This window comes from Ornithorhynchus anatinus, chromosome X2 (assembly GCF_004115215.2).
Source record: "Ornithorhynchus anatinus isolate Pmale09 chromosome X2, mOrnAna1.pri.v4, whole genome shotgun sequence".
NCBI lineage: Eukaryota > Metazoa > Chordata > Mammalia > Monotremata > Ornithorhynchidae > Ornithorhynchus > Ornithorhynchus anatinus.
The window spans coordinates 28275600-28290829 of record NC_041750.1 but is presented as its reverse complement, the minus strand read 5'-3'; the positions used below and the strand labels follow the sequence as shown (position 1 = coordinate 28290829).

Sequence of the window (15230 nt, the reverse complement as noted above, 5' to 3'; positions counted from 1 at the left end):
TTGAATCGCCATTTTGCAGTTGAGGAAACCGAGGCAGACAGAAGTTAAGTGACTTGCCCAAGGTCACAGAGAGGGCACAAGTGATGGAGTGGGGATTAGAACCCAGGTCATCTGTCTCTCCTAGGTCGCACTGCTTCTCCCAACCCAGAAGCTACAGGCACCTACCTGAGCTTAGTCTAGTTTACCCTCGTTGGGGCCACACCGGTTGGGTCGAGGGGGTCCATCTGCTTACGTGGCTTTAGTTCCCATTTTGCCTCAGGGCGTGGCTCACTGCTTCCTGGTGGCCAAGATGGAGAAGTACTCCCCCCCCCTCCCCCCCAGCCCCTCCCAGCCCCCAGAGGACAGAGAGCCACTCCTTTTGAGGCCTGGCTGATTGAGAGTAGCCAAAGCCCAGGCTGTGGCCATCGTCAACACGCAGATACTGCGGACCAACCTGTGGAAATGCGTGTTCTGCCAAGCTGTTATGGGAGAGTGTACGTCTGTGATTCTCCTCTCTCCTCTTGTCCAGTCATCCCTCTTCTCTCTGGCAGTTATTACCCCTTTTCCTGGGAAGCTGATGCCGTCTACCATCTTGCGTAACTCACCCATCACAGTTCCTCCTAAAACGTCTCTTCTTCTTGATTCTCTTATCTCCGGGGGTGATACGCCACCATTCTCCCTGTCGTAATAGTTCACTGGGTGCGTGCCGTCACTGACGCCTCCAGGTCACTTACCTGCCTCGTTGTTAGCTTCTGAATCCTTTCGGTTCTTCCAATTCTACTCCTTCCTCTCCACGCTGACAGCCATCACCCTGATTCAGGCCCCCAACACCTCCCACCTGCATCACAGTATCAACCTCCTAACTGGTTTTCCATTTGGTGACCCCTCCTTTTTTCAGCCCATTCACCATTCAGCTGCTCCCCACGCTATGGCAGTAATGCCGGTAGGTAGGACATGCTGCCCGTGACTCAGATGACAAACCTAAGACGCCTCTTTTTTATTTTCAAAGTAGACCTCATCCTGGTTTCAGAGACATATGAGCCCTCTTCTTCTTTCCCACCCCACTATCTCTGCACCTTCCTCTTTCCTCCCAATTATGGAAATGTAAGGAATATTATTAGCATCGTACCGGTGAGATTCTTGAGTGCTGAAGTGTCCCGTGTTACAAAAATGGAAGTGTTACATGTGTAGAGGTCTTCAACGATAGTAGCATTCATTTGGTACCTATGGCTCCCTATGACAGAGGCTAGTTAAATCTTTTAAAATTGCCCAGATTCACTATAGGACGAAAACAAGGATGGGGGTTTGGGGCACAGCATTATATTAAAAAAAAAAAAGAAAGAAAGGGCATTAGTCATTGAGATGCTAAAATCATTTACATAATTCACTTATGGAGAAAATCTGAAAGGCTTAACTGTAGTTTGTTTATTGTATAATTTTCTAAAATATTGATTTCCGAATTGCAATTGTTGAATGTAAAGTACTTTGATAAATCCTATTTTAATTGAATTTCAATCCAAGTCTGACCTTTGGGTCCTAACTTCCTGGGCAGAATGTTATTTGTATTCATATCTAAATATACGCATTCTCTTTTTTTGTTGTCGTTGTACAGAACCAACGAATTCCATCCGACATGGTGTTTCTCAGGACTTCAGAAAAAACAGGTGTGTTCAGACCGTCAATTCTACTTTCATTAGTGGACAGCTGGGGATCTCAGGGGTTTGTGGCATTTCCTTTTGGTTCACTGGGGATGAAATGCCTGCCCTGTTGGGAGGAAAGATTGTTTTGCCAATGAGAGGGATACAGACGCCAAAAGTGATAAAGTGAGATGGACCAAAAGTAAAGCAGAATGGGTGGATCGGAAGAAGCTCAGGGCAAGACTACCGGGGCCGAATCAATTAGCGCCTATTGAACTTGGGAATTTTGAGCAGAAGGAGTGGTTACTATGTCATCAATATGTATATTTGGGGATTTGGGGTGGGAGAGTGGGATGGGTGAGACTATCCCTCAATGAAGCTATTAAGAATTTAATTCCCTTAGCTGAGAAGATCTAATGTGCTTTCTGCTTAATTTGTGACCACAAGAATTGCTCAGCCTGGTGGGAGTAACTCTCTACATGCTTCTATTGCTAAATGAATCAAGGTTGCATTTTTGTTCTAGGGATGGAGCAAATAATAATAATAGTAACAACAACAACAATAATAATAAAAGTAATAAAACATGTTATTGTGGGATTTGTCAAGCACTTACTATGAGCCAGGACTTGTACTAAGCACTAGGGAAGATGCAAAATAATCAGGTCAGACACAGTCCCTGTCCCAAATGGGACTCACAGTCTAGGGCAAGGAGAAAAATTATTTCATCCCTATTTTACAGATGAGGAAACTGAGGCCCAGAGAAGTGAAGTGACTTCTCCTCCTCCTATTACCGTCTCCTTGGGATGGCAGGTTACATTAGCCTTCTAGCCATAAGACATCAGGGTCTATTTTATTTGCTTAATGAAAACTATGTGATCACTAATCAACTCATCAATATAAACCTCCAGTTTTAATAGTTGTGCTTTTTTATTTGCCTTTATCACCAAACGATCTCTTGGGCTTCATCTCATTTTAGTCATTTCAGAGTGAAAACCTCTCATTTCCACCCTCTCCCCTCCCCCGTCAGTTATTTTACTTTGTGCGAAGTAACAATTTTTCAGAAGTAAGACTTTATTAAACACAAAACCCAGAATGACCAGATTAGGCCCACAAACCCGGGATTAAGTTTCCACCAGGAAGAAATGTAGAATGAAGTTTTAAACAACTCCAAACCGACTTTGGATCGGAAATACTGACACAACCCTAAGTATAGTGGTGCAAATGGAGCCATTTAAATAAAGCTCTTATGCCTTAGTTACCGGCTACACTTAAAAGTCCCATTTTTAGTTCCTAAGTGTAGTGCTATAAAAATGAAGTGTAATTGTCTTAGTAAATTAAAAAAGGACCCCATGATTACTACTAGAAAAATTTAAGCGATGACACAAATTCTGACCCATGGGAAACAAATGTATTCTTACATAAGTGGGTAATTTAAAATGCCACAGGATGGGAAGGAAGACAAAATTGGGAGACCAATTGGACACTTCGGTGCTGTTTACAGTGGGCCACTTTATACAGTAAGCTTTGAGAGAATAAGCAATTTCATGGGGGAGGAAATGGGTTGGTGAGTGTCATGGAGAGTAACCACAAATGTAATTACTAGAGCTATTAAGTTACCATTTCCAATAGTTAGCACAAAGTGTGAATTAGGGTTGAGATGTATCATTGTCTGGGTAGGCGACATCATTCCGTCACATCAGCATGCCGTTATCACTGGTCCCAGGTTCGTCACAGAATCCTTTTATGACAAAGAAGCAAATGAAACAGATTTTGGCTGCAGGACGGCAAGCTCTTTGTGGGTAGGGGACATGTCTGCCAACTTGGTCATAGGGTACTCTCCCAAGAGCCTACTAGAATGCCCTGCACCCAGTAAGCTGGGAATGAATAGGGTCAATTTATAGTAATAGGATTTATTAAGCACTTACTCTGTGCAGCTCGTGAGAGTAACCGCTGGGAAAGAGTGTACGGCGAGGTGGGCAAGCTAAGAATCCTCATTCTCCCACCTGAGAAATGGGGGTGGGCCGAGAGAGGGTGCAGCAGGAGCCGGCCTCCTCCGGCAGGTGGGTGCCAGGCGCTTAGTCTAGTGCTTGTGCCCACAGTAAATGCTCAATGAAAGCCACTGATTGCTTGCTTGATGGGCAGTACTCCGGGGTAAGGAGAGGGCAGGTGGGAAGCAGGAAGAGGTTGCCCCTTCCATAACCCTACTTTGGGGTCTTTTTTATTATCATGCCAACACTGCCCACCAAGGTTTGCCTGGCTTGTCCTCGGCACCCAATAAACATTGAACCCATGCCCATACCATTCTGTTCCTGAAACTATGACAAGGGTGACAGGGGTCTGTTTTTGCCTTGGAAATGATGTCTAAGAACTCGAACCCTCCCGGGAGCCCCCACCGTGAGTGATGGATGCACTCTGTGTGTACACACACACACACACACACATGCACACACTCTCTCTCTCTCTCTTCTTTATCTCCCTCTCTCCTTCTCTCCCTCCCTCCTCCTCTCCCTCTCTCTCCTTCTTTTTCTATTTCTCTCTCTCTCTTTCTCTCTCTCGCTCTCTCTCCCTTTCCCAGCCTTTTACCAACTCTGTGGTCCCAGGCCTGCCCGCCAGTTCCAACTCCAGCTCTTGCCTTCTGGTTTTAGTGGGTCATGGGATGATGACGGAGAGGACGGAGGACAGGGAGGACAGGGAGCAGAAGGTTCAGTATTTGATCCTTCTTTGATCCCAATTTTCTAGCCCTCAGCATTCATTCATTCAATCATATTTATTGAGCATTTACTCTGCGCAGAGCACTGTCCTAAGCACTTGAAAAGTACAGCTCAGCAGTAGAGAGAGACAATCCCCACCCACACGGGGCTTACAGTCTAGAGCTGCTCTCCCCTTATGGAGCCCCAAACTCCTCCAGTGCCAGGAGGCCCGCAGAGACGGTTCCAGCTTTGGGCTCCCAATCACAAGGGCTCAAGCCGAGCAGATAAAACAGACACCGTAAGTCCTGAGACAGAGCGTGATTGAGAGTGGGTGCGGGGAGTCATCGGTAGGGGTCAGAATGGGAGTGTCTGTCTTTGTCATGGCTCTCCCCTACTCTTTCCGAGCCAAGGCAGATTTCCAAGGAAAAGAAAAACCCTCTAACTCCATCCTCTCCGAGCCAGGGGATAATACCCAGCTAGTATTTACCCCCTTGCTTCTGCCCTCAGCCTCTGCCACAGAAAGGCAAGCTTTGATCCACAGAAGGACGTGTTTATCTTCATTCTAGTTAAGGAAGGCTTACGTCCCGTGACTGAAGTCCAGAAGAAAGGGAGGGGGGAGACGATTAAATTTCCACCTGGTCCAATGAAAGAGAGAGGTACCGGAATGGACATCAGGACACTAAATTTAGGTAATAATAATAGTGGTATTTGTTAAGCGCTATGAACCACATGTTGATGCAGCATATGCCGAAACACCCTGGGAGGCAAAAGTGTATTCCCTCAAATAGGTCTACAGTTCGAACTCTTCACTGATTCTGACTCCCCCCTCCACCTCAGTCAAGAATTTCTGAGCAATTGATTTTCATCCTTTTCCTAAGATGGAATTTTCAATTCTCAGGTTCTTCTCCGGTTGTCGAAGAGATTATCAATCTGTAAACGTCTCCGGTCCCCGGCCCTCAAACACGCGGTGTTCTGAGCTTGATTGCCAAGCGTTGCTCCCATGTGAATATATTAGCAGCTAGTGGTCACTGCATTTGCAGTCCCTGTTTATCCCCTCCTTCCTGGAGAACATTGCATTATTGATTTTAATTGAAATCCAGCGAAGTAAAAAGGTTTTTACCTTCGAAAATTTGGCTTTCCCTTATTGGAAAAAACCGGCACATGATTGGGGCGAGGGTGCATTTCAGTAATTAATAATAAAGGAGGGAGCCGGTTGTTAGCAGTGAATTCTCTAGCACTATACTTGGAGCTTTATAATAGTTCGTTAATTTGATCGGCATGAGCTTGGTTATCTAGGAAAATGCAAAAACTCAAATAGGAAACAGGAATTCCAGTGGCGTAATGGGAAAGTGGTTAATTAAGAATTACTGTTCTGCTAGTGTCAGACATTCTGGTTTCAGGAAGACCCAAGGTGTTGGAAATAATGATGATGGTATTTATTAAGCACTGACTATGTGCCAAGTACTCTGCTGAGCCCTGGGCTAGAGTCAAGGGAATCAGAGCAGACGCAGCACCGGTCCAACGTGGGGCTCGCGGTCCGAGAAACTGTTGTGGGAAATTTTTGGAAAACTTGCTTTAGAGCCAAGAGTTTGAGGAATAACAATGCCTGGATAGCCTTAATTTTGAATTCGGTCGGGCGACTTCTGTGTCAACTTCCATCGCTCCGCGCACCCTACCCCTACAGAATAATCAAGCGATAATGGTTATTTTTTTCCTCCACATGTTCTGGAATTTTCTATTATGTTTAGGAACTGTGCCTTATAACGCTCCCTGTCTTGAAACTCAAAGGCTCTGGAAGCGTATTGCTATAGAGAATGACAAATGACTAGAGCGAAGTTTTGCACGTTCGGCCGGATAAACTTTTATCTTCAGGGCATGAGCAACTGCCAACAATCTGTCCAAACTACTTTAATCTGCTCCCGTACCTCAGCTCCCATTCCCGTTTGAGCGTTTGATTGAACTCAGGCTAGAAGTGTTTTGACACCTATCTTAATCCACTGCATAATATGACTTTTATGTGCTACAGCCATCGTTTTAAGCAATAGCCACAGTGGGACGATCATATAAAACTCATACCGGGTACTTTAATTAGAGGGTGGAAGAAAGAAACCTCAGCGTGCATTATAAGATTTGTGCCGGAAAATAAGCCATCAATTGGATTACCAGAAATCAATCAATTATTTACATGTGAATACATAATAAATACCTTATTAAATGTCCCAGGAATATTATCTGATCTCCGTAGAGTGATACCAACTCCCTTGCAGTTGGTATGCACACTTGGGTGATTTTATATTGTGTTGAATAAAAGATACTATGCCCCATTAGGGAATAAAGCTTTCTTTTAATAGCCAGAGCATTGCAACTCTTGTCAGGTTCTAGTTTAACAAGCAGCGAGGAAATTGTAAACCCCGCACTTTATTTAGCAAAATGGCTATGGGCATCAGGCACGGGAGCCGGAAACGAAGGCAGTTTGGATTGCGGTTCCGTATCGCCCCTCTCGTGATCCCTCATTTTAAAAGCTGAGATCGAATCTCAGCTGCTAGAATCGGGGAATCCTCCTGACAAAAACCCAGCCAGCTCCCACCCGGACCAGGTACCGCTACCTAATTCGACATTTCCGTCGGCGTGATTGCTCGTTGTGTTGGTGAGGTACAGATGTGCGATCGTTAAACGGCAAGTTACGTTTAGATCGTCACGTAGGGGAAGAGCTCATTTAGGAAAAGAATCGACGGGATGCGAGATGCCTCGTGCCTATGGAAATTGTTTGGACCTGTTTGTCTGTCCACCTTAAAAACAGGCATTGGTGTAGGGTGCCTTATCCGAACGAGCAAGCAAATGTTCCACCGTTACTCAGCACTTGAGGTAATAAACACTAATCGCAGGCTGAGTAGATCTGTATATTCCAGCCACTTATTTTAGCTTGTTTACTGTGTCCTCAGTGAACTCTGTCGAGCACGCTTTAAAGATGAAATTTGGAGGGGGATGGAGAGGGGTAACCAGAACTTAATATCAATTTTTGAGCAGTGTGATTATCCGTACTGGCAAATCGAAGGCTCAATCTTCGGGGAAAGGAAGTCACCGCACGCTTATGGCAGCGTAGAGCCGGCAGTTCGAAAAGGCACTCGGAAAGCAGTTTCCCGGGCATCCTTGAGCATCGTCTGGGTGCCTTCGGAAGCTGTGTCCGCCTTGGGACCGGGTGGACGGAGATGTAGAAATCTCCCCATTTCGCTTTCTGCCTCCTTTCCGTTCTGGGGATCTGGGCCCGGACCTAGTGTGCAGCTTCAGTTCTGCAAAATCGTTCGAGACCAGTAGTTCCAGGGAAACCCAAGGATCCCTTCTGGTGTTTGCAAGAATGTGACAGGGGAGAGTAAAGGAAAAAGAAAAAGGAAAGTGAACCGAGTGCATCCCAGATGCAGGGAGGAGGCTTGAAGATCGCTTATTACAACGCCGTGCACGCAGTAAGAGCTTAATAAATGCGATTGACTGAATGAATGAATTTAGTGTCAGTAGCTGTCACCAGAATCTGCAGTCCTATTGGCCTGAGACTCGAGTCTCGTTTGCAGGATGTAGATTTCCCGGAGATCTTCCTGTGCCTTACGGTGGCAGGAAGAAACCCAGAAATCATGTGTTTTTCACTGGAATCAGTTAGGGGACATGTTGAATTTGGGGGATTCATTAGTTAACATCTCTACAGATTCTAGTGGCTTGTGGAGATGTAAATTTAATACTTTAAAAAAATGGAATTAAGCACTTACTATGCGCCAAATACCGTATTAAGCACCGTGGTAGAGACAAGCTAATCAACACGGACACGGTCCGTGTTCCACGTGGGGCTCACTCTTAATCCCCATTTTACAGATGAGCTAACTGAGGCACAGAGAAGTGAAGTGACTTTTCCGAGGTCACGTAGCAGATAAGTGGCAGAGCCGGGGTTAGAATCTGGGAACTCTGACTCCCAGGACTGTATCTATCGCTAGACCACGCTGCTTCTCCTTGGTTAGGCCAAGCTGCTTCTATAAAGTGGGTAATTTTGGAATTATGGATGCGGTTGGGAACCGGATGGGGCAGCCTTTAATTTCTCCGTCGCTCCAGGAGAGGACTTTGCCCGCAGCAGAGTCGGTGTCCTCCTGGGCGGGAGCGAATGAGAATCGGCAGCCGAGTCCCCAAGTGGCGGGGTGGCGCTTGGGCAGCTGTGGCACTGGGCTGTTTCGGGGACCGTGGCGGGCTCACCCCATAGGGAGATAGCTCAGAGAGGGGCCTTTAACTCTCCGTGTTTCTTAAGGATGTGACTATAGTTTTCCTCCCTCAGCGCAGAAGTCTCCAGTCCAAGGACAGTTTTGTGTTTTTTTTTCATTTTCATAAGGGTCAAACAGTCCATTATTAATAATAATAACTGTGGCATTTGTTAAGCGCTTACTGTGTGCCAAGCACTGTTCTAAGCCCTGGGGTAGATACAAGGTAATCAGGTTGTCCCACGTGGGGCTCACGGTCTTAATCCCCATTTTTGCAGATGAAGTTACTGAGGCACACAGAAGTTAAGTAGTTTGCCCAAGGTCACACGTGGTGGAGCCGGGATTAGAACCCACGACCTCTGACTTCCAAGCCCGGGCTCTTGCCACTAGGCTGAGCTGCTTCTCTAAGCCATTAGGATCATGACTTAAGCTAAACACGCTAGGCATTAGGGAAAACGCATCTCTAAATGCTAAGGGATGGGTTAAAAGGAGAATCTCCAGAAAGGAAAGTGTCCTTGGGGTATATTTACGGGCTCACGTTGATGGTGTTGACTGAGGGAGATTTCCTCCAGACCCAACTCTGCATAACCAGAGTAGACCGAGGTCAAGGGGGAATTCAGGTGGAGCCTTGAGGGAAAGCAGGGGAAATGACTCAGTGGGTTCAGGAGAGGAGAGGGCTTGGAGAGGGGCACACGGAGGGGCTCGGGGCAGCACTGTGGTGCCGTGGCATGAGCCCTGTCAAAGGTGGCTCAGGAGGAAGCAGAAAAGCACCCACTTGTCTGCTGCGTGACCTTGGACAAGTCACTTCACTTCTCCATGCCCCAATTATCTCATCTATAAAATGAGAATTATTACTGTGAGCCCCATATGGGACAAGGACTGTGCCCGAGCTGATTAGCTTGTGTTTATCCCAGTGCTTCGAACAGTGCCCCAACACAGTAAACACTTAAAAATGCCGTAAAAAAAAGTGGTATTGCGCCAGAGGATGGGGGAGGGAGGGGTGCAAGGAGACCCTCTCTCTGAGAAAGACCCTGGCCCAGAGCTGGGGCAATTCCTGATGGGAGCTGGGAGGCCCCTGGCCTCCACTCGGACTGGTCACTGTCGCCGTAGTGCAGAGCAGAGTCGGAGGAGGCACGGACAGGTGCAGTTGAGTAGACCTGAGGCCAGAGCAGCTAATGTGCCAGGAGACATCAGGGCGGTCTGAACCTCAGTGTATATGGACACAGGCCGAGCAGGGGCATGGCTACCTCCCTGAGAGTCAAGAAGGTGGGCGGGGTGAGGACAGAGTCGTGGTCGACTAAATCCCACGGCACCAGAGCCAAGGGCTCCTGCTGTAGCTCGAGGGGACCGGATTTCTGGCAATCGGAAGGAAACACTTCAGCCAAGGTGAGCTCGTGGGATCTGTTCACCCCATTCAGATGATGTCAGTGAGTCCCAGAGGGTTTGGATAGTCTCATGGATGAGCGGTTCAAGCTGGCATACCGGAGGGAAAATTGGAGATTTGGCTGGTCCATCCCTAGCTATGAAATTGGATGTCCAGGAGGACAGCCAGCACTGGGATCCTGAGCTGGCTGGATCGAGGGCCGACCTGGCATTGGACTCAGTTCCAGGGGAGTTAGAGCTGAAGAAAAGATCTGTTTTCCAAGTTGCCAAAAGCAGAGTAAGCCCTGGACATTTTACTTTGTTCACAATTTGCCATGCTCTTGCTGTGGCCCTGGGCACAACAAGGAATGGAGGTTTAGGTGGACACTTCTGACCGTGACCGTTGACTATTTTCTAGTCCAAGTGCTTTTTTTTCCACCCTACAAGGAAAGGGATGCAGTCTTTCTTCCCTTCCCTTCTCCCCGGATTGAGAATTTGTCCTGAGTATTGAGCAGCTGCTGGAGGAAGAATTGCTACTCTAGTGTTTATCCTGCAAACTGGTGTCATCTGTAAATCCCAGAGCAACTCGATCCCCGTTTTCTCCATTTTGGGAACCTAAAGCCGGTTAAACCATCGCTCCGCATCACTATTTCAGCAATCCCTAGGGCCACCAACTGATATCACCGCCTCTGGATCTTGCAATCCAAAGAGAATTACTCAATTCATTGAGATGTAATTTCGACGTTGAATCCTTCTACATTGGCCTTCCTTAGACATTTTGTAGTGGTAAGTAATAATATTTATTAGGCGCTTACTTTGTGCAGAGCACAGTACTAAGCACTGGGAAAGAGTGTACAGGTGGGAATTAGACATGCACCCTCTCCTAGGAAGGGCTCCCAATCTGTGAATATAGAAGGTGGAGGAGACTGAAGGCAGAAACATTAGGAGCAGTGTAACATAAAATGTTGAATACCATCATTATTATTATAAAGAATGAGATTGGAAAAAGCGACCCACCAAGCATTTGTTTTTTAAGAAACAGTGATCACCGCTTTTGGATTCTGTCCCGTGCAGATCTCAGATACGTGCACGTACCTGGACGCCTTTTCAGTTTCTCGGCACGATTAAAGGCATTGATACAATGCAGATTCTGAAAACACAAGAGCCGTCATTGAAATCCTAAAATATATGCAGGGGGATCAGGCTTGTATTGAGAGCAGCTGTGTGCTTGTCAATAAAGAATTGTGATGAGTTCAGTGGTATCATATTGACTGTGTATTAATACATGGTGTCCTTTCGGGCCATCAGCTGATTGTTTAGAATGTAAATGAATCTGTTGATGGATCCAGTGACTGATGGCTTAAATTCCAATTAATCAATTGCTTCATCAGTTTCTTAATTCAGATCAAATATCTCTTGAGTGCACACAGTTCTTTCAGTGGTATTAGAGAAATTAATGCTTTAGAACTAATTTTCATCAATCTCTTATAAATGCCAATATGTTTTTCAGCGGTGTCCCAAGTGATGACATTATAGCTTAAATGTTTGGGATATATTACATTTCTTTTCTCCAGCAGCTATCAAAACTCAACTTCTCCTTGGACGGCGGTAAATGAAACTGTGGCCTCAAGCCCGTCATCTCACCGTGGCTATTCATCTTGTCATGGGCTTAAAATTTTCATGCCCCCAGTCATTTAAGTCATATAAATGATTTAAAAATTAAGTTGATGGTAAATGATCTGGTATTAGATATGCAAAGTCGTTGTCTATTTTTCTTTTGTTAGGAGTAGTCTCGTATCCCGACCCCTTCAAAGGTTTTGGGCTCGTGAGGCTCAGTAAGCAGGCTGCTAATATTACCGGGTAATTTATAACAGTTTATGACAGAGTCACGTGCCCCGTTTCACAATAACCCATCAATTAATTCCTCAGCACTTGATGCAGGCTCTTTTAGGTGACACATATACCGGTTGATCTTAATTTGATTGCCATTAAACCCATCCTTTCCTGACAACTCTTGTCAATTATACAAAATAAAATCAAGTATTCATAAGCAGCCGGTAATAGGATATCGGCAGACAGATTTAATAATTCAGTTTTGCCGAGGCTTAACTGGCATTGGCTGTAGCTGATGTTCGCCTTTGTAAAAAATTTATTGGCTACAACTCTTGAAAGATGAGGTGGGCATCATTTTTATTTTGACACAGTTTCATGTTCCGTAGAATTCCAAGGGGCACTTTGCTGCAAGTGAGGAAGAACGGCCAGTATGCATCCCAACTCTTAATTGGTTAAAATTTAAAAACTTCTTTAGAAAGCTCAACGCGTCTGTCGATTTATATGAAGGAGGAACCGTAATAGGTTCATTTCCGGTCCCCGTTTTCATTCTGGTCCCGTCCGCAGGAATGGAAATGTGCACTTCATTTCAGTAGGCAGGCTAAATACGTTGCTGCAAGTGTTATCTGAAGAAAAGATCTATTTTCAGAGTTGTCCAAAGCTGAACAAGCCCTGGACATTTTGCTTTGTCCAGTTCACAACTGGCAAGAAAATCGGTTTAAAAACTAGATTCAGGTCACGCACCGAATATGATCACTGTTTTTACTTTTGAGATTTTCTTTAGATCCTCCCTATAATCAAACCCTTAGGTCTTAGAGTTTGTAATTCGTTACTGTAAATATTAGTTCATAAAGACTCAGACACTTATCCCAGTAGTGGGGCAGTTTGTGTGTGTGTGTGTGTGTGTGTGTGTGTGAAAGCAACACCCTCTCCCTGGCCCACTCTGGGGTGCAAAGATCATGTGTTGGGGCAGACGATGATCTGTTCAGGGTGGGTTGGTGGGGGCCTCGAGAGCCAGGCCTGCCTTTCCATTCTGTTCACTTCTGCGAACAGTCCAGTGGCATGGCCTGTCCCTTCCTGCCCAGCTGCTCCCACGGCACTTGCCTTGCCCCTGGCCTGGGGGTGTGACCGCCGTGATTCTCTGGGTGACCGCGCCGGAGCCACTGAGAGCACCATGAGAATGTGGCCGGATCTCAGACCGACTCCAGCACCTCCCGTCTCCCCGACTTGGCCGTCCCTTGCCTGGCCACGGCTTAGGTCCCGGCTTAAGTCTGGCTAAAGGTCCTCTCTCTCTCTGCAGCTCCTTTTCTGCCTCACCGCCCCATGGGAGGAGACCCAGCGACCACAGCTGTTCGGTCTGCCATCTCTGCCTCCCCTCCCCACCCTGCTTGACAGTTTTGGTGGGGACAGAGAGGAGGAGCCTGGGAACAGGCAGATGGGAGGAGGTTGGGCTTGTGGGCAAGTGCCCAGGGAGTGGACGATCCTGGGCCAGGCAGGATTCTCCCCTAGAAAAGGGGCCGAGGTTAGAGTTGATTCATCATTTTACATCCGCGCTTCCTATCTACCAGTCCCAGTTTGTACCTTCCTCTACCAAACCAAAGTTCGAGACACTGTCAGATCAATCCATCAGTAAGTATTTGAGCACTTATTGTGTGTAGATCATGCTTAAGAGAAACAACTCGTGCTTTTTCAAAACCCTTAAAACGTTATATCTGTGACCCTATGAGTCAAAAATTGGGCGAGGGCCAAATGACATCAATTGGTCATTGGTTTTTGTACACTGCAACTGTATGATAAGGTCAAGAAATTATTTTGGGAATAGGGTGAGAGTATATCTATTTTTCTCTCTCCATAACCCGAACATGTGTTTACCGGTGTCTCCTGTTTCATCAGTTGAACGGAGTCACTTCCTCTCTTTAGATACTTTCTCCTCCTGCTTATCTGTCTGTCTGTTTTTCATGTGCTTAGCTGTGTCCGCTAGTTACACGGAGGATTAAAGAGGCACCCAGTAGTCAACCTTGATGTTTCACTCACCCACGGTGAGGAGTTGACTGTAACTGTTGAGCCCTGGCTACATGTAAGTATTTCTAGGTGACCATTTCTTAGTCTTCGAAGATTGTCTTCTAAGATTGAAGTGCTTAATACTGTGCTTTGCACACAGTAAGAGCACAATAAATACAGTTGAATGAATTGTCCTAACCGAACCAGACGCTGGTTGCAAGGCTTGACATAGAAGGTGCTTCACAAATGCCATTACAAAAAAAATCCCGCGTAACTGAAGCTCAGGCAACTTTCTGGGGTCTGCAGTTACTGGGAAACCCAAGTAATTCCTGCCAGGTAGATTAGGTCTTCGTGCCCGACCCAAATGGAACTATTGAAGGCATGAAGCCACAGTGTTTTCTTCTCCATCGCTACCTGATTCTCGGTCCCCTTTTCCTGGGACGGGAGAACACTTGGTTCGTTAGGTCCCCGGCTTGATGCGGTGGGAGTGAGCTCGCCTTCCCCTCTTCTACCCAAGCGGCTGAGGAGAGGAGAAGACGGCCTGAAGGAGAATAGCTTGGGGCATTGTAGTCTTCCATTGTTCATATCTTTCAGTGTCAAGTAGAGGAACCCAACTACCAGATTTTATACATGAATATGGGTCTTGGGGGAGAATTGAAACTTCTTGTAATGTCCCATAAAAAAGTATCTTAGATATTTGAATTTTTTGGCACTTGTTTGATATGCACAGGTGAAATTCGTAAGCTTGTTGTGGGCGGGGAATATGTCTGTTTATTGTTATATCAAACTTTCCCAAATGCTTGGTACAGTGCTCTGCACACGGTAAGTACTCAGTAAATCCGATTGAGTGAGTGAATGAATGAATGAATGAATGAATGAATGAATGAAAGAAATTTTACCCACTGCTTGCCAAATCACACTGAGAAGCAGCGTGGTTTAGTGAATAGGGCATGGGCTTGGGAGTCAGAAGGATCTAAATTAGATCCTTCCCGGCTCTGCCAATTGTCTGCCTTGTGACCTTGGGCAAATCACTTAACTTCTCTGCGTCTCAGTTACCTCATCTGTACCTCATGGGTATAAGATTTGTGAGCCCCATGTGGGACATTGATTCATTCATTCAGTCGTATTTATTGAGCACTTACTGTGGGCAGAGGACCGTACCAAGCGCTTGGAAAGTACAATTCGGCAACAGGACATGGACTTGAAATGGTATATTTTCCTGACAGGACATGGACTGTGTCCAACCAGATTACCTTTAATCTATTCCAGCACTTAGTACAGTGCCTGGCACAAAATAAGCGATTAACGAATGCCATAAAAAAAAATATCGCTTACCACGCAGCTTAGTTGCTGGTGCCATTCTCCCCTTTCCGTGTAGCCTAGCTGGTGGTGCCATCCTCCCCTCCCCATGCAGTCTGGTTAGTGGTGCCATTCTCCCCTTCCAATTCAGCCTAGTTGGTGGAGCTCATCTCCCTTTAACCTGCAGCCTAGTTTGG

The 15230-nt window shown here is 46.2% G+C and overlaps 1 protein-coding gene across 6 annotated transcripts in view; it reads left to right on the top strand.

The window, feature by feature from the left end:
• The window catches only part of ATP9B (ATPase phospholipid transporting 9B (putative)), a 185023-nt gene that overhangs the window by 52716 nt on the left and 117077 nt on the right, over nucleotides 1–15230 (top strand). For 4 of the 6 annotated variants that reach the window (XM_029052670.2, XM_029052669.2, XM_029052672.2 and 1 more), the window contains 2 exons: nucleotides 1592–1643; nucleotides 4873–4995. In XM_029052670.2, coding sequence (XP_028908503.1) covers nucleotides 1592–1643; nucleotides 4873–4995 — 175 coding nt within the window. The remainder of the gene's footprint in view (nucleotides 1–1591; nucleotides 1644–4872; nucleotides 4996–15230) is intronic. The other 2 variants (XM_029052674.2, XM_029052671.2) reach the window with 1 other exon arrangement.